The following is a 19,784-nucleotide window of genomic DNA, read 5'->3' as shown; positions in this document are numbered from 1 at the left end:
TTTGAATAAAATATATAAATGATGAACTTAATTTTTATCGATTAACAATTTAAAAAGTACAAGTTCAAAGTGACTGGTTCGAATAGGTTATCACCTTCAATTTCTAGCTTATTAATTAGCTCATGTTCAATGTAAACATTTATCTACAAGCCTACAGGCCGTGCCCATTAACCTAGTTCTGTGTAACTATTCTTTAATCTTGTCAATGGATAAACTTGAATTTGCAACAATTTTAGATGGAGAATTTAGTGTGTACCTCATGAATTAGGAAGAGTTTTTTTTTCTTCACTTTATAAGAAGATGTCCTTTATGGGGTAGAATATACATGAGATCTATATCAGTGAAATATCCTTAAAGATAGTGTCCTTAATACGCTTTAATTAAGTTCCCAGGTGTGATCATGACTGAGGATTGATACTGTACCATCATATGTTGTTCGTTGTTCTCTAATTAAAGCAGAAGTATTGGATTTCTATGCGGTACACTTTTCATGTTTCGGTTAGCATTGATATTGGCAACTTCCTCTGAATCCACGATCATATTAGAAAACATAGATGATATGGTCATGGTTCTCATATCATATAAAGTGAAAACGATAGGATTAAAAAATGGGATTAAGAATACTTCTCAGTGTATATTACAGCTCTTGAAGACAAATATATGCAAATTATATGCCTATTTAGCTCTTAAATTTAAGTAATTACAACAGATCAATATATAAATCCTTAAGATTATGTCGACCATTATTAAAGTCAATGATATATATGAAGGTAAATATAGTAACAAAACATCCTCTATAATAGCATAAATAAAGTTCCAATTGAGCAATGGGTTCCTTAACCCTTATAGCTAGTTTGTATAATAATATCGTTAATCTTATCTAGTAAAACATGTAAGTCCGTGAAAGTACAGAAAAGTGAATTATATCATCAATCATGGAAGCTGACGTATTACAATAGAGACCACCCAGGCCACCATGAGTGCGCTAGCTTTGAATATGAGAAAAATAAAAGGAAAAAATTGTATTACAAAGTGTATTAATTCAATTTATCACGATTAATTGATTGAATTAAATAAAAATATACAACATATTTAATTAACCATGATTAATTCATAATTGAGTATGTTCAAACACATGTTATGCATCTGGATTACGTATAAAAATAATCTGGTGCAAATAAATTTTTAATGATAAATGCCACTACAATTGCCAGAGCTAACATCTATCGTGTTTCATAAAGAAGTCAAGCAAACTTATTTTTTCTATATATAGTACGTAATAAGTATTCAAATAGTCAGGTCAGCCTTTGACAATTTGAGAATCCAAGTTAGCTTTTAATTAGTAATATTTGACATAATCTTAGCTAAAGATGGCTTTCGCATCCCAAATCAATATTCTCAACATCTCATTAATATCTTGTTAGTATTAAAAAGAAATTTTCGACTTTGTTTTGAATTCATTCGGCATAAAATGTCATTGTTGTTGTGCAACATTTACTGAAATTATAGCAGTACAATATGCACCAAATATAGATATTTGAACTAAACTTGATTATTGCTTACATTTCGCTGGAAACGCTATCATCTTTGTCAAATCATACGTGCAGAATTTATAGTGGACCAGTGGGGGCAATTACACGAACAAGCATGACAAATACATTTTCTCTCCATTCCAATTTGGGTGCTTGTCACGACCCAGCCCCGTGGGCCGCGACTGGTGCCCTACTTGGGCACCCAAACGGACATACAAACTAAATCATCATAGCAAAGCTTAACACGGATTTCATATTCATCATTTTAAAACAAAGTTGAGAACGAATGTTATCTTGCGCGATTGCGCGTACAAAACATCATATCAGAAGAGGCGGCGAAATATACATCGCCGAACATATGCACATATATCAAAAAGCCGGCAAGGCTATCAAATGGCAACGGCCCAACACATAAACAAATGCACGCCGACAAGGCTGCCATAACGAATAGAATCATATAAACACAACTGTACAGAAGTAGGCACACACACCCACAAATACGTCTACAGACCTCTAAATAGACCGATCAAAACATATGGCGGGACAGGGCCCCGCCGTACCCCTGAACAAACATATACATACATAGCGAACAAAATATATATCAACATATATGCTCTGAAATGAGAAGAGCACTCCAAACCGCAGAATGGGGATGTCCTAAACTGGTGAATCACCAAACTGTGCGTCTGTACCTGCGGGCATGAAACGCAGCCCCCGAAGAACGGGGGTCAGTACGAAATGTGTACTGAGTATGCAAAGCAGAATATACAGAAATCAAACCTGAGACATAAACGAAACAGAAGTGCCGAACATAAGTGCAAATCCAACCATATCAAAATGTTTAGTTTCAAACATGTAAGTCATGCATAGGGTACAGAAGAATATGGTCGCCCGCCCGTCGATGGCGCCATAACACAGCATAACACCAGAAAGTTTCAAATTTCCGTATCCCCTTCACATATCACATCACCGCATAACGCCAAATATAAGTGGAACCCGACCCTCTTTTGCGAGTAGCTCGGTGAACCATAAACACAACATAACTCCGGAGTATAACAAAGTGCGCACGACAACAGAACCGGCCCGGGACTCGGCAAAAGGAATAACAGAATGCACGAGTAGAGTCGTGAGTAGTCATATGCATAAAATCATTATCATAACCTCAAACATAAGTAAAATGATCATACTTGCAAATCGAAGTAATAGTCATATCAAATTCTTTCAAAAGTTCTCCGAATTACATAAAAGAAAGTCGCGGGACCCACGGGTGGTTATTTACCCGAGTCGGGCCCGCCTATGGAAAACATACCTATCATATGTCATATAGACTTCTACAAAAATTTTGGAGTAATCCGAGCTTATTTGTGCAAGATATGGCATTCCAAAAATTTCGAACTTCTTTAAAGGGAACCCTTTTTATGCAAAATTCGGAAAGCGATTATTTCAAAGACATAAGGGTTCATAGTTCATCAAATCATACATAAGAGTGCCAAGGAACATATACGGATCATAACATGCTCGGATTTCGGATTTGGAATTTTCCTTAAGGCTCTAATTTAGCCTATGCAAACTAAGGCATGCCAAAAGAAAGAAAGTTGCTTCACATACCTCGTACGCACTCCAAGATGGCCAATCTAAAGTAATTTCCGATCTACGCCTCGGGCTCCCCAAGGTCTACAAATACGCCAATGAATACCAAACATTAGCTAAGGGCACTTAAGCCATTCATTCCAATTAATCGTTAAATTCTACAGAAAATTCGGCAGCATTTCCCCTTTAAATAGGCCATCCCGAGAATTTATCTCGCTCAAAATCAACAACAACAACCACAATAACCAACCTAGCAACATCAATAATAAATTCGGAAGGCAAAATAACATTAATAGCTCTCTTTTTCATCATTCGACAAATTTCCAATTATTCAACTCAATGGCTTACTTTCAAGCCACAATATCGTTCGTACATTCGATTATTCACCCAAATCCATACTAACAACATTCAAGAACATTCTAAACAATTCACATAATTTTTCCAACAATCAAATAATTTTTTCTCCAAGTGGCCGAAAGCAGTCCCCTTAGCCGAGAGCAGCCCCCTATTTTCTTTCCTCATTTCCAAGTCATATTTTGTATCACGATCCACAATATATTGATATACTTTTCATAGATATACGAATTACATCAAACGCGCAATGATCCTCAATTCAGCCCACAAATCTCAACATCATTCTTGAGTCACTTAAACACTTATTTCCAACTAGAATTCGTAGCGACGACAACTAAAATACTAAGCGATAGTAATGCGATCTTCGACACATTATAAGACTCAAATTCGTCCACACTACACATATACATATGTTAATGGTTCTTATTTATAAGGATTGCATTAAGTGCACCAAGTTCTCCAAATCAGTCTGCAACGCTTACTATATCAATTCAGGACATTAACTCTCATTTCCAACATAGAAGTCATCACAATAACCATTTCGACGCTAAGCGATATTAATGAGTTCTTTGCCAAACATTTGGGACCATGCACGGCCACACCCACATATATACATATAGATGGTTCTAATTTATTTCTTCGCTCTACGACAATCAAACATGCCACAAGGAATTTAATTCATCAATTTTGTCACAACACCCATTTACATAACCACACCCATACACACGGCTAGAACACCCATCACACAACCCACTTCCAACATGCTATATTTCATGATTTTCATCCATATTAACATACCACATTGTGCACAAAACATTCGCAACTCATAAAGCAAGAGAAATTCTTACATTTCTTCTTTACTCCACCATTAGGCTAGGGTTTGAAATCCACAAATTTGATGGCTTGCTCGCTCCAACGACACTTCCACGTTACTTAGGGACCTCTAATTAGTGGGTTTGTACCAAAGAATTAATTTTGGAGAGGCAAAATTTGGACTTGATTTTTTCCATGTCCAAGCCGTGAGCCTCCATGGCTTGTTGCTCTCTCTTTTTTTTTTTTTCTAAGTGATAAAGTGATGAGAAGATGACTTGAAGTCATCTTTTAAGTCCCTTAAAATATCTCCTTATTGCCTTTGGCCCACACAATGTGTTGGACCAATTAAATTGGCCACACAATGTGTGGGACCTTTTTGTGGACCACACGGCTACAAGGCCATTTTTGGGCAAGATTTTTAATTTCAATTTTATGAATTGTGGTCCCAATTTTTCCTAAGTGTTCAATGCCATCAATTTCATATATAACTTATGTCTCAAAATAAAATCAAAGGTTGAAAGTCCCGACTTCAAATCCCGGAATAGTCTTGGTCTTGAATTATCATAGTTAATCCGGGTTGTCCCAATGTATAAAAAATACGGGACGTAACAGTGCTCACTAATATGATTACTATCTAATACTTTTTGTTAGGAAACAAGTTCATGAAATATTATTAGTTTTTGAAAAAATTAATTTTTGACTAAAATTATAACAGAAAGTAAAAGGAAGTCCAACAAAATCTTCGTGCTCTATTAAATGTACTAACTTTCCATTTAGAGGAAATTGAGTACTAGTAATACTTTGAGATACCAGAAAATACTATATGAATATTTTAAGGACAAATGTCGCATAATATAAAACGATAATAACCAATTACATACCAAATAAAAATGAAACATATGATCCAATATCAACCATAGTGGTTAACATTTTGTAGCGTAAAAGTGGTGGAATTATATGAAGAGGAAATGTGGTTTATTTTTCGCAGTCTCTGTTGGGGTATCTACCATTAACCATGCGTTTAGACATGGTATATTCTAACAATAGTCATGGTTAAAAGTCTTAGGGGGAGATTATTGGAATATATACTATTAACCATGTGTTTGGATATAGTATTTATTATAGAATAATTATTTATTCATTGTTTAATAAAGAGTTAAATAGATCATGTACTAGTATGTGTGTCCTTTACTTATATAGTAGATGATTTAGTGTATAGAGCTTAGCTTATACACGGAAGATTAAATCGTCGGTTCTTATAAGTATAAAATTTATGTTCACAATCTAAGATGGAAATTGGACAAAGCCATCGGTATGATTGTAGCACAAGTTTAATATAATGTATCTTCATTATGGGAACGGTATAGTTCCGTCTTCTTGTACTAGTACATTTTGTATGTATTGAACGAACAAAGTAGAGATAAATGTTTTTGTACTGAACATATAAAACAAATTCTCTAGTTCATTAAATGTACTTATACTCTTAATCTTGATATAATTATTATGATCAATGTGATTTGTTCATTATTTTGATTTATTAAAAGGTACAACTCAATTGCGGATCTGCGTATTCCTGGTAAATTGGATAATGGTAAATTACATTTGTGAAATAATAATTAGTTGATAGAATCCATGTCTCGACTTTGAGATTGATGACACCCCTTTATGGATGCTTATATGTCTCATGTGAAAACCCAGCAGGTGGATTTTGTATCCATGACATGATGTAAGTTAAGCAGAAATTTAAAGGGTTCATTTAGTCAATGAGTTAAATTGTCAGTAATTTAATTTAATTTAATTTAATTGATTGGTATCTGTAATTTTAACACGGGGAGTTAAATAAGTTTTAATGTATGATTTCGAAATTGAACTGAGGAGTGCAGTTACGATTTTTTATTGGAATAATTCGTAATTTATTATGGTAGGATTAATTCAGAATTTTTGAATTAATTCCATAATAGGAAGCCTCGTTAATTAAATTATGTGGTCCCTGCTGTGCCCGAATAATAAAGAATTAAATGAAATATTATTTCTTGGTGGAAAATAAAAACCCAATAGGTTTTGGAAAAAGGTAAAAACCCTAAACCTGTAATTATAAAATAGGGGTCTTATTCCATAAAAAAAAAGGGTTTTAGAAGTTTCTTCAACTTTTCCATAGAAATTCGCCCACATGAATTTCGCAAATTCTTATATTATTCGGGTTACACAGCAGAAGACTATGGAACTGAAAGATGAACTCGTGGACAGCTTTTGCTCGTGGTTGAGGGTTTGATTTGCAGCGGCGGTCACGCTCCAAGAGATAAGTATCGATTTTATAATTGATTAAAATTTTTGATTATGTGTTGTCTATATTACATGCAAGTTCAATCCTGACTATTTTCTTCCGCTGCGTATGCTTGTATTCCAACCGTCTCTTCATCATGTAAATGTTATATGTCCACATGAGCCCTAAACATGTTCTATATTTAAGAAAAGCTATAGTATTCCTTTCATAATAATATTTCCAAGAAAATGATAACCCCCGGGGTTGGCCGTTTCAAAATTCATACCCTACAACAGTTTGTGTTGAAAGTCAATGTCAAAGCAGCCAATTATACTTGAAACAATGACAATATCAAAGCTTATGACTGAGCCCCAAAAACATAGTCTAATAAGCCAAGCACCCGTTCAAATCAACTGCTAAAAAACAAAACTATGATACAACTATTTCTATCATGCACCAACTTCCCTTATATGTATGCCATCTCCTTTCATTCCTTTTTCATAATACAAACATATTACCAACTCGAAGCATTCAGCATATCCCCAAAAAATTCAAAGGAGAATCAGTTTTTGACTCTTAATTTTCAAGCCTAAACAAAAATTTTACATAACAGACTTAGAGAAAATATATGGCAACTCTTCAAGCATCAAGTTTCTTGAGCTCATCTTGTTCGGCTACCTCTTTTTCATCTTGCCGAAGAGGAAACATTACAGCAAAGATCAATATTCCCAAGATACAGACCAACAAAATCTCTCTCCCTAGGATAATTCAAAGAAGAGGATTGCCAGAGCATGAACAATTTAGCAACAACACAATAGAGGAACTGCTTAGTCCATCAAGAATATTAAGTGATACAAATGATGGTCCTGATCTGCTGGTTATTGAGAAGCTTTACGCTATCAAAGAGGCAGTTGCAGATAGAGTAGAAATGCACAGAAATATTGGAGAGCAGAGAAGCCAATGGAATAGTATGCTTTTGACATCCATTAATGGGATAACATTAGCTGCTGCTACAATGGCTGGCATTGCAGCTAGCAGTGGTGCTGGTGGTGATTCTATTTTGGGACTAAAAATGTCTTCCACTTCGATGTATTTGGCTGCCACCGGCATGTTGGCTATCATCAACAAGATTCAACCATCCCAGCTTGCTGAAGAACAAAGAAACGCAACAAGGCTTTTTCAAGATCTCCATAACCAAATCGAAACAACTTTATCAATCGGTCATCCTTCAGCTATTGAAGTCAAAGACGCTATGGACAAAGTCTTGGCTCTTGACAAGGCCTACCCACTTCCTCTTCTTGGCGTAATGTTAGAGAAATTTCCATCTTCTGTGGAACCTGCTGTTTGGTGGCCTCAACAACGTCGAAGGCAGCCCAAAAGAGCAAGTGATAATACTGAAAACAAGGGGAACGGATGGAATGGTGAATTGGAGGAGGAAATGAAAGAAATAATGGGAGTTTTGGGCAGAAAAGACCAGGAAGAATACATTAGCCTGGGGAAAAAGGCCTTGAAATTGAACAAGCTTTTAGCAATGTCTGGTCCTTTGCTCACAGGCCTAGCAGCAATTGGCTCAATGTTTATAGAATCCTCTCCTTCTCATGGATCTAATTGGGCAGCCATGCTTGGAATTGTTGGTGGCGCATTGGCAAGTGCAGTTAACACAGTAGAGCATGGTGGACAAGTTGGCATGGTATTCGAGATGTATAGGAGCAACGCTGGTTTCTTCCAGTACATGCAAGAATCTATTGAATCAAACTTGACAGAAACAGAAACAGAAAGAAGAGAAAATGGAGAAGTGTTTGAGATGAAGGTGGCTTTGAAATTAGGAAGGAGCTTGTCTGACCTAAGAAATCTTGCAGCTTCTTCATCATGGAAAACAGAAAATATTGACGAGTTTGCAAGCAAGCTTTTTTAAAGTTTCAACTGTTTATTGTATAATGCATGGAGACAAGAGTAGGGACTAACTCATTCTTTTGATTCAATTATTAATGCAAATGGCTTGATTCGTGATCTTATTTCTTGACTCCATGAGGAATGAATCATCTCTTTAGGTTTAACCGCTTCCCTGAATCAGTGACATACACATAATTTTTCATAAACGGCGTCAACGGCGTCAACGGCGTCAACATTTAATTAAAGAAGTAAATAAAGAACCAATCACAATAATGACACCATACTTCAAAAAAAAAAAAATATTACTACATCTCAGCTTTCATATCTTGAAACGTATTCATAATAGTCTCATAAGAAATAGTAGTAGTAATACATAGTAGTGCTAAATTTTATATCTTTGAGGCACCAAATAATTGTAAGTAACCTTATTTTATATGTATTCATTTTGAACACTTATTTTTCTATTGTTATCACTTTATCCAGTGTTTGGTTTGTATTCGAATCTTGCACATATATAGCTAATCCTGATATAATTTAATACAACAGTTGGTATATTATTTTATACTTCTAATATAGCAATATGAGATAACAATACATGGATAAAAAATAATTAAAAAATAACTTACTCTTTGTCTTTTCCTCAAACACATCAATATTATCCTTTCAATTTAATTTAAATTTAAGAAGCATATATATATATATATATATATATATATATATAAATGTTTTACCTTGTATTACCCATTTTTATTATAAAGAATCAAACACCCGATAAAAAATCATTTCTGCAGACAATCCTTGTACAAATCTCCGCCCTACTAACCTTTGTATTATACTTCATGCATAACTTGTTTCTAAACCAAACAACCCCTTAGGTGTAGTTAGGGGTTGTTTGGTTGGTTTTTCAATAAAGTTAATCAATGTATATAAATCAACATTATTTAATACATTATTATTTTGTAAATTAATACTCGTATCATACAATTGTTTGATTGTTGTTTTAAGGAGAATTAGTCTTGGTATGAAATCTAGCATATAGTTAATACTATAATGTTTGGTTAGCTTCTTCTAATACCCACATAATAAGAAAATCAATGATTTATCGGGTAAAATGTAGAATAAAAATAAGTGTATTAAATAATACCTGGATTAAAACATTAAAATGACAAAAACTAACCCTCATAATCATGAACAAATTTTTTTGTGCTGAAAAAATAAGCAAATATTTAGATATACACTATATAGTATTCTTTAATGTAATCAAGCTAAACATCGAACAAAAAATAGCCTTACATTATAATTTTTGCATTACTACATTACTAATCCCTTCATAACAATTCTTGCATTACTAATTAATGCACAATTCTTGAAGAATCGGAATATAATGGCTATTTGAGGAAATACAAAAGCAAACAATCACTCCCTCTGTTCCAATTTATTTGAAGAAGTTCGGAGTACGAGGGTCAAATACATAATTTAGATTAAGAATGCGGGTATATATTCTTAAAATATTTTGAAATAAAATGTCACGACCCGACTAGGGGCCGTGATGAGTACCCGATACTTGTACCGAGCACCCCTTATCTATCGTATTACCTGTACCTCTTAGCAAGCCGTGTAAACCGAGCCATTTTTTTTTCCTTGAACATAAACTAATAAACTCCGTTATTACCTTGTACAACAATATTAACATGCCAAAACACTATACATATATCTGTACCTGACTGACTGTACGTATCTGTCTACGAGCCTCTAGACATAGTACACTTATACATAGAAAGGGCCGGGTACTGCCGTGCCCGAATATACATACACAAAATAGTACCGCGGAAGTGAGGCTCCGGAACAACTGGAGCACTGTAGAGTACCGCTGGTAGAGCTCCTAAGGATCAAGTCCACCTGTCTGCTGACCTGCGCGGCATGAAACGCAGCGTCCACAAGAAGGGACGTCAGTACGAATAGTGTACCGAGTATGTAAGGCATGGAAGACAATGCAAGAAATAACATAGAGTGCGATTAATAATATCATGGAGTCACAGGACATATAACGAGGCAAGAAAGTAACCTGTACATAGGAAGGCCCCTTTTTGGGCGGCTATCATGCATGGCTTGTCTTTCCCTTTTAAAAACGTTTCCCCTCCATGAACGTAGAAAATAGAACTTATATTATGTCGTATCTTGTCGTATCGTGTCCTATCGTGCCCTATCGTATCCTATCGTGGCATATCAGGTCGTGTAATGTCATGTCTTACTACAGCATGTCGTGTCGTGTTATATCATGTCAATGTCATAGTATAGTGTGTCATAGTGTATCATGCCATAGCGTAACTTGTCATATCATAGCATAGCTTATCATATCATAGCATAGCTTGTCGTAGCGTATCATATCATGGCATAGCGTATCATAGCATATCATATCATAGCTTAGCTTTCCGTTGAAAATCTTTTCTTGTTCATATATATATAAAAATAGAACATGTCATATTGCCGAGGCGTCGGCAGCCGATCCATTTAGCCATAAATACACATCCCGCGTCCGGGCATCCCGCGTCCGGGACGATATCATGTCATGTAATGCCAACTGATCAGGTGGATATGCGTGTATAACGCTCTGCCCTTATTCCCATCTTCCCCGTATACATATGCATACATCATGTACATATATCAGCGTCTATAGCGCTCTGAATCTTTTATCGTATACATATACGTATATCATGTACATATTTTATAAACATATATATATCTTATATACATATACATGTCTTATATACTTTTACATATCTTATATACATATACATATTTTATATACATATACATATTTCCATTAGAATGGTACAGTACTTATCGTTTGATAATCGGAACGAGGATCAAAAGTTTCCTTTGGATTCTACTCCAAAATAAGTCAAACGGAGCAATAGGGAAAATCCGGGAACAATGGGCCCACCTCGGGTCAAATGAGGCGGCGTACCAAATTTACGTACATTATATTTCATACTTGTGTGGGTTTTAAGGTAGTCGGGTCCTATTTGTGCAAGTTCTAGATGTTTAGGCAATTTTTCAACATTTCATACAATATTTAATTCAATTCTACTGAATGAAAAAGGGGAAACTTTGGGTGCGGATTTCGGAGAATAGAGTTGTCCCCGAGGCTCGTATCCAACTTATTACGTTTAAGACATGCCATAGAAGGAAGGGTGAAGCCTTACATACCTTTTCCGATTCATACACGTCTCCAAAATCAAGTTTCAAGTTCGCCAAAATCTACAATTTGGTCACAATTACCAAATGTTAATTGTAAGGCTTTAAGATTTCAATCTTAACTAATACTTGTCTACAAAAATTTGGGCAGCATCTCCCCTATAAATACACCATCCCCAAAATTCAACTTAGCCAATTTTTTAATCAACAACAATCCGGGAATTCAACCCGGCCAAACTATCAACACAATGACAACAACCATGACTACAAAACACAATATAACACAACTAGTCTTCTTTCCAACATAATGCAATAGCTTTCGTTCCAACTTCACATTTCCAAACCAATCTCAATATTTTTACATTCATTACTAATCAAGATCATTACAATCTAATTCGGAAGCATTTCATATCATTTCTACCAAATATTCACAAGATACACAAAATATACAAACTTTCCACCAAAACCATAATCCATCCAAAACTTCAAATCTTCAATCTACATATTCATAACATATTTCCATCTTCCAATTTCATCAACCATAATCATAATTTGCACCTTAATAATTTCATTTTCATAATTACATAAATCTACCATAAAATCACAAAACTTCTCATAACCACTTAACAACCAATCTTTCATGCCAATATGGACTATTATCCTTCCAAATTCACCAACTAACATAATAATTCACATTTAAAACTCCACTTCTATAATTACATAAAAACTTCATGAAAATCATATAATTTCCTATAACTATTCCCAATAATTTTCCATGCCAACTTGAACCATTTTCTTCCATTTCCAATATAAATTTCACCATAACCACAACTAGAATACAACATAAAATTCAACTCATATTATTTATACAACAATATACATATATGTCCACTTACATATATGCACACTCACTTTGTAAACTTCCATATTTCCATAAATTCTACTCATTTCTACATACTACAACATAAACCAACCTTCATAACATAATAAAAAGGGATTAATTCTTACCTTTTTCTACAATCTTCTTCACTTGACCAAGTTGTCAACTTGAAGAAACAAGTGTTCTTTCTTCCAAAATAATTACACCAAGTTGTAAAGGACCCTTGAATTAGTAGAAATACCACAAGAAAATAATTTTTGGGATAAAATTTCAAAGGGTCAATTTTTTTCTCCATGGCCGTATGGCCTTTAGTTCTTTTGCTCTTGTTTCTTTTGTTCACTCTTTCTCAATTTGTCTTGAAACTTCTATATGTTTCAAGACAATTAAATGGTCCATTTTATTTAATTATCACATGGATAATTCACTTGGGCTTGGGTCCTTTTTATGGACCATGGCCGGATGTCCCCTATTGGGCCTGATTTTTCTCTTCATTTTTTTTGGGCCAACTCGGTTAATCCCGAGTTGGGCCTAGCCCACTGACCTTTCGACCTTAAAACGTCCATATCTCCTTGTACCGATGTCACCTGGGAACCCACGACCTATGGTTGGAAAGCTAATTCAATTATCTACAACTTCTATTTCTTGGTATTTTCCAAATTCCAAACTTATAATACCGTTTTTGCCCCTAGAAGTCAGATCACCCGAAAACGTTTTCTTAAAAATATTCGTTTGGAGGACTTCCACTTTGATTTGGCCCAAGGGTCCTTCTTGAGTTGTGTTTAACTTCACATATGTGATTCATATGACTTTTCAGATGTCCCAAAAAAATCTCGATGTGTGGGCCCCACCTCAGCAAATAATCTGACGTTCAAAAATACGGGATATAACATAAAATATACATATTTAGAAACTACACGAAAATTACTACAAGTCATTATAGCTAATGATTCAAAATATATTTAAAAAAGGGAAAAGGGTCAAAAATGTCCCTCTACTTTGGGAAAAAGGCTAAAAATATCCTTCATTACAAATTTGGGTCAAAAATACCGCTCCCGTCATTAAAGTTTTCAAATATACCCTGTCTTAACAGAAATTCCCAACATAACCCGATTTCATATTTAAACCCGCTTCATTTAAACTCGGCCCAACTAAATAAAAAACGCATATGGGTTAACCGCTCCTGTGCCTAGTGGCTCCAGATGTAGGACTCGGGAATAAGTTGGTCGCATATGGGTTTTTTCTAGTTGGGTCAGGTTTAAATGGAGCAGGTTTAAAAATAAAATCAGGTTATATTGGAGACTTTCGTTAAGACAGTGGTATATTTGAAAACTTTAATGACGGGATGAGTATTTTTTACTCAAATTTGTAACGGATGATATTTTTAGCCCTTTTTCCCAAAATAAATGGATAGTTTTGACCCTTTTCCCTTTCAAAAAAGTTTTAGAAAATTATAGTCAAGGAAAAAAACTCTTTGACTCTTCAAATAGTAATACTTCACTTAAAATAGGACGGATGGAGTGTGTGTTGTATGTGTATGTATATATATATATTTGCTTTTCTTTTTGGGTCTCATGCGATACAAATTCATTCACCAATTCCTAATACAGGTAATGTGACGTAACAACTTTGATCATGAAAAAGTTTATGTTGACTCTTTTAAGACAATTTGGATCATTGTCAAACAATTGTCTAATTTTTACTACTTCAAACTTGCGGTTGACCTTAATGCTATTCCATAATATAAAGATCTAACTGATTGTTTATGCCAAGTGTTGCTATCATGCATGAAATATATAATTTGGATCGAATGTTTAGTTGGTCAGGTTGGCGGTTTCTAAATTGAGACACCAGAAAAGTTTTCCTATGTTGAAAGTCAATATAAGGGGCACGTGCAAGCAGTCAAAACATGAAACCATAACAAATAAACAAAGGGGGCTGAAAAAAAATTTGTGATCCAAAATTAACGGAAGCCAAATAAGAAAGAGTCTTGGCCATGTACCCGTTCAATTCAAACTTTGTATATTAGTAGCTATTGTTTTCAGTCAAGTCTTATTTCAATTTCAACTCTCCCTATATATATATGTCCCATATTCTGTCTTTTTTTTTTCATAATCACAACCAAATCGATCTCTTTCCTCTCTTCTTTACCATAATCTCTCTACTACACAAAAATATTTTCCATCCTAAATCAGTAAACATCCTGTTGTAGAAAGAAAAGATGACAGTCCTCCAATCTTCAAGTTTCTTGAGTTCATGTAGTTCTGCTCCCTCAACTTCATCTTGTAGTTGTGGAAGAGGATTGATAAGAGCGAATATTAATAATCCAAGAATTAAAACAAGCAAAACCTCTCTTCCCATTCTTCAATCAGTGCATGAACAAGAGTTGATTAGCTATTCAACCATATCAAACAACAACCTTGTTGAGATACAACTTAGCCCAGCTACAAGAAGAAGGCAAATGGTTAATGGTCCTGATCCCCTGGTTATCAAGAAGCTTTATGCAATCAAAGAGGCAGTTGCAGATAGAGTGGAGATGCATAGAAATATAGGTGAACAAAGAAGCCAATGGAACAATATGCTGTTGACATCCATTAATGGGATTACATTAGCAGCTGCTACAATGGTTGGAATTGCAGCTAGCAGTGGTGCTGACGGCGATTCTGTTTTGGGACTGAAAATGTCATCCACTTTGATGTATTTGGCTGCTAGTGGCATGTTGGCGATCATCAACAAGATTCAACCATCCCAGCTTGCTGAAGAACAAAGAAATGCAACAAGGCTGTTTCAAGATCTCCATAACCAAATCGAAACAACTTTATCAATCGGTCATCCTTCAGCTATTGATGTGAAAGAAACTATGGACAAAGTCTTGGCTCTTGACAAGGCGTACCCATTACCTCTACTCGGAGTAATGCTAGAGAAATTTCCATCTTCTGTGGAACCTGCTATTTGGTGGCCTCAGCAACGTCGAAGACAGCCCAAAAGGGCCAGTGACAGTGAAAACAATTGGAACGGATGGAATGGCAAACAGGAGGAGGAAATGAGAGAAATAATGGGAGTATTGGGTAGAAAAGACCAAGAAGAATATATTAGGCTAGGGGAAAAGGCCTTGAAACTCAACAAAGTTTTAGCCTTGTCTGGTCCTTTGCTCACAGGCCTAGCAGCGATTGGCTCTGCATTTGCTGGTCATTCTACTCATGGATCTTGGGCAGCCATGCTTGGAATTGTTGGTGGAGCATTGGCAAGTGCAGTTAACACAGTAGAGCATGGTGGACAAATCGGAATGGTATTCGAAATGTATAGGAGTAACGCCGGTTTCTTCCAGTACATGCAAGAATCTATTGAATCTAACTTGACAGAAACAGACGAGGAGAGAAGAGAAAATGGCGAAGTTTTTGAAATGAAGGTGGCTTTGAAGTTAGGAAGGAGCTTATCAGATCTGAGAAATCTTGCTGCTTCTTCGTCATTGAAAGAAGAACATTTGGATGAGTTTGCAAGCAAGCTTTTCTGATGTTGCACACTAATGTTGTACATATATTTGTATTATAAGTAGCGGAACATATTCTTTAATTTTTTTTCAAATATACATTCTTTTACAAAGTTAATTGGTAGAAAGCAGTGTTGGCTATTAGCATATTTTACTAATTTATTCATTAGTTCTTCAAATTTCTTTAGAGCAACGAAAGGTAGATGTTTCTTACCAAATCCTAGGTGTCACGATCCAAATTCATGAGACCGCCGTGGCTGGCACTTAGCGAGCATCTACCACACTAAGTGAGTCAGTATTCATCGCTAAGTGAATCAATATTCATCTTATTTTATAAGCATAACTCTACGCACACAAGAATAAACGTAGTAATTAAACGTAAGTATGCCATAGCAACGAAAACAGTACAAAGCATCATAATACACCATAAACCCACAATCGAATCATGGAGCATGAAACACAATCTGAGTGCAAAAGTTGGGATGTAGCCAGAAAACATAACTAAGTAAAACTAGAAATAACAGAATGACTTACCCTTGTGGTGTGCAGTGGCGGAGCCAGAAATTTTGGTAAGATTTTTCAAATGTTGACGAGTATATAATTTTTTTTCGATGAATGAGTGCAACCAAATTTTTTTTAACATCATCACTGCACACCCGCTTAAAAATTTATGGTCCATTTGATTTCGCAAGTTATTCTTGATAAATTTCATTGCTAGAAAACTCTTACGGTGATTACAGTATCAAATGACAGCAACAATAAATAACAACATACCCAGTGTACGTTATCCCACAAGTGGAGAACAACAAGGGGCATTTCGAGAATGTTACAAAGTGAGAGATAACGACTAAATAATTTTCTTTGAAAAAAAAAAGAATGAGAACAAAGTTGGATAATTAAAATGTTCATAGAAGCAATTAAAAAAAGAAAAGAGACAAAATAACTGGTAGCTAACTTGCTATTAGACCTCGTTTTCTTCTTTTTAACAATACGACTTCTTCTTTTCTAGGAAATAGGAAGGAAAGAAGAAAGAATAAAGGAGTTTCAACACATGAGTCCAACGTAACTCCAAACCAACATATGAATAAACCAAATGCAAATCATAACTCAAATACAAATAAGGTTGGTCGGAGCATGGAAGAAAATAAGTGCAAATGCAAATCAACCAAGTAGCTTCAGATATTGTTTGTATGTTTTCTTTTAAAGAAAGAAGATGACCAACGCTTGACGCAAGCTTTAAACCGTGACTTTTAGGTAAAATTGAACACCCTTTACCTCTAAGCTATTTAACTCAATTATTTTAAGGGTGTTCAAAATTTAATTTTTATCCAGTTAACTATAAGATCTAATCCATATACTAGTACCATTTTCCAGCCAAGGGTGTGCAGGTGACCACCCTTGGCCATGAGTGGCTCTGCCACTCGTGGTGCATTGTGCCTTAAACCTGTTGGGCTAAACGGTCCAAAGATAATCTTAACATGATATTGTCCGCTTTGGGCCAAGCCCGCACGGTTTTCTCCTGATGGATATTAAATCATGTATTTATGGAAAACACGCATCCAGAGGTTAAGGTCTCCACTAACCTCGAATCCAAGCTAAGTAGGCGTTTGGACATGCGATTTGAAACCATGAGTTGAAATCAGCGTTTGGACATGCGATTTCATTTCATGGTTTCATGTCATGGGATGGAATCCCAAATCATCCAAAAAGGCATGTTTTGGAATTTCAAACCATGTCCAAACGGCATCTAAGTGTACAACTTTTACCCTTCTTTTCCCCGTGTCCAAAGTCAGCCACACATTTCCAATCTACACAAAATATCAATTATCGAGGTCAAATATACCTCTCTTATAATTGCAACTCCGCCAAAGACAGTCAAAAAAGTCAACCCTCGATCAATGGGGTCAAATATATGGACCCTATATGTTTTATATCCAAATTATAATTAGTTTCCTTATTGGAGCCTGAAAAGTCGATCAAATCCTCAACTTATCAATTGGGATATTAGGGCTAAACCATGAACTCCTATATACATGGAATTCATGATTTAGCCTTAAAAGGCAACTTGATAAACCGTGATTTTCTATATTTAAATCCTCAATCTCAAGGCAAATACATACATAGATGCATGTACATAATCTTGAGTCTATGAATCCAATCAATTTCATTGGAATATAACATCACCCAATTGCAATAACACCATTTAAATTCAACCATAATTAATTATCATATCTCTATCCCAATAATAGTTGCGCATAATATTGATAATTAAATGGAAAGAAAAAGAGACTAATACCTTAAATAATTTGTAGCTCAAGGCTTGAGTTTCTATTCCTCTATTCCTTTTATATTATCTGTTTCTCTCCCTTGTTCGAGGTGTTTGTAAAAAATCAGTTTGTAGATGTTTCAGGTGCATAAGACCTTAAATCCGTTTTGATCTTGAGAATTTTGGGTTTGGAACTGATTTTATGTCGCTGCATGTCGAGAACTACTACCTTACAGTAAACAAATTGATTCATACTAATTCAAATTTTCTCTAAGATTCAATTTGAGGTTTGATTACTTTATATAGGAAGTTTGTTAATAATTTCGCACTTACTTTCGTGGGTTTGGTCCTTAATCAACCAAGCACTGTTGACACCCAATTTTATCCCTCATTTATTTCAATTTATTTTACTCGGGCTTCTAAATTTACTGACGAGCTAAATACTTTATTTTCACTATTTTTATTTTTTATTGCTACTACTATTAATATCGCTACTGTTATTTTCAACATTACGAGAATTACTTTACCACAAATTTTAAATGATTCGTCATCATTTTATTTTTTTCAGGTTTGGACTCGTTAAATTAATTACAGAACAACACTTTGTTAAATCCTTATTTTTTTACATATTAATTATTAATTGTCTTCATATATTATATATTGTACTAGTTGTTAATTAGAAGCCCAAGAATAATTAAAATAGAGGATGAAGGGTCAACAATTTCAGCCAAATAAATGGCCCAAATTATCAGCCCATACTCTAATTAATTCAACCAACCCACATTATTCCCTACCCAAAACAATTCAGCCCACATTATTTCCCTACCCAGCCCATTACCTAATTCTACCCGGTCCAACCCAAAAAACTACCCGACCCGGCCCACTTATTCTTTTCCTAAACCCTACCTCTCTTCCCCTTTTCTCCTTTTCCTTTTCTTTCTCCGCCTCCCTCGTCTCTCTCTACCCTACCTCTTTTCTCCGCCTCCCCCATCCCCTTCAGCTCTCTCTCTACTCTCCCTCTCTCGCCTCCCTCACGCTCCTCTCTTCCCCACACCACTACCCCACTCCCGCTCCTTCTCTACCCTACTTCCCTTTTTTTTTTCTCCTTTCATCATCATCATCATCGCCGCACCCCGCTACTCCACTCTCCACTCACCGCCGCTCCCCTTCCCTTTTCTCCCTCCTCTCACGCTTTCTCCCACTCACCACTGTCCCCCACTTCGCTCCTCCCACTTCCACCACGCCTGTCCCCCGCTCCCGTCTCTCTCATACGCTCCTCTCTTTACTTTAATACAATCAAAACCCTATAAATGAATCGAAGTTGAATCGTATTAGGGGGGGGGGGGGATTTGTCAATGGTTTTGAGGGACATGGAACCCGAAATCAACTAAAAAGGGAAGAATAGACTGGATAATCACAAGATCTGGAACCCCAAAATTCCCCTACAAAACACAAGTTCTAATCGCCTCAAATTTTCCAGAAATCCTTAGATTTTACAACTTTCATTC

The 19,784-nt window shown here is 35.5% G+C and overlaps 2 protein-coding genes and 2 long non-coding RNA genes across 4 annotated transcripts; 2 read left to right on the top strand and 2 right to left on the bottom strand.

Moving 5' to 3' along the window:
• Window positions 1-1,947: 1,947 nt before the first annotated feature.
• Window positions 1,948-4,523, bottom strand: LOC132623635 (uncharacterized). Its single transcript, XR_009576313.1, has 3 exons — window positions 4,325-4,523; window positions 3,141-3,206; window positions 1,948-2,224 (listed from the first exon to the last, which is right to left on the bottom strand). It is a non-coding gene; the product is annotated as an uncharacterized LOC132623635 (long non-coding RNA).
• Window positions 4,524-7,056: 2,533 nt separating this feature from the next.
• LOC132623068 (probable F-box protein At4g22030) lies at window positions 7,057-8,702 on the top strand. The gene has a single exon (XM_060337774.1). The coding sequence runs from the start codon at window positions 7,181-7,183 to the stop codon at window positions 8,465-8,467; it is 1,287 nt and encodes a 428-aa protein (XP_060193757.1). The 5' UTR covers window positions 7,057-7,180; the 3' UTR covers window positions 8,468-8,702.
• A 1,250-nt stretch (window positions 8,703-9,952) lies between these two features.
• On the bottom strand, window positions 9,953-13,383 carry LOC132622508 (uncharacterized). The gene is made up of 3 exons (XR_009575921.1): window positions 12,652-13,383; window positions 11,656-11,706; window positions 9,953-10,356 (listed from the first exon to the last, which is right to left on the bottom strand). It is a non-coding gene; the product is annotated as an uncharacterized LOC132622508 (long non-coding RNA).
• A 1,239-nt stretch (window positions 13,384-14,622) lies between these two features.
• On the top strand, window positions 14,623-16,154 carry LOC132622640 (probable F-box protein At4g22030). The gene has a single exon (XM_060337284.1). It carries the CDS (start codon window positions 14,742-14,744, stop codon window positions 16,032-16,034), a length of 1,293 nt encoding a protein of 430 aa, XP_060193267.1. The 5' UTR covers window positions 14,623-14,741; the 3' UTR covers window positions 16,035-16,154.
• Window positions 16,155-19,784: the final 3,630 nt, after the last annotated feature.

This window comes from Lycium barbarum, chromosome 12 (assembly GCF_019175385.1).
Source record: "Lycium barbarum isolate Lr01 chromosome 12, ASM1917538v2, whole genome shotgun sequence".
NCBI classification, from domain to species: domain Eukaryota; kingdom Viridiplantae; phylum Streptophyta; class Magnoliopsida; order Solanales; family Solanaceae; genus Lycium; species Lycium barbarum.
This window is presented reverse-complemented; position numbering and strand designations above follow the sequence as displayed.

Excerpts from the sequence above, each read along its gene's own strand:
- LOC132623068 (XM_060337774.1), top strand. The coding sequence starts at position 7,181 with ATGGCAACTCTTCAAGCATCAAGTTTCTTGAGCTCATCTTGTTCGGCT.
- LOC132622640 (XM_060337284.1), top strand. The coding sequence starts at position 14,742 with ATGACAGTCCTCCAATCTTCAAGTTTCTTGAGTTCATGTAGTTCTGCT.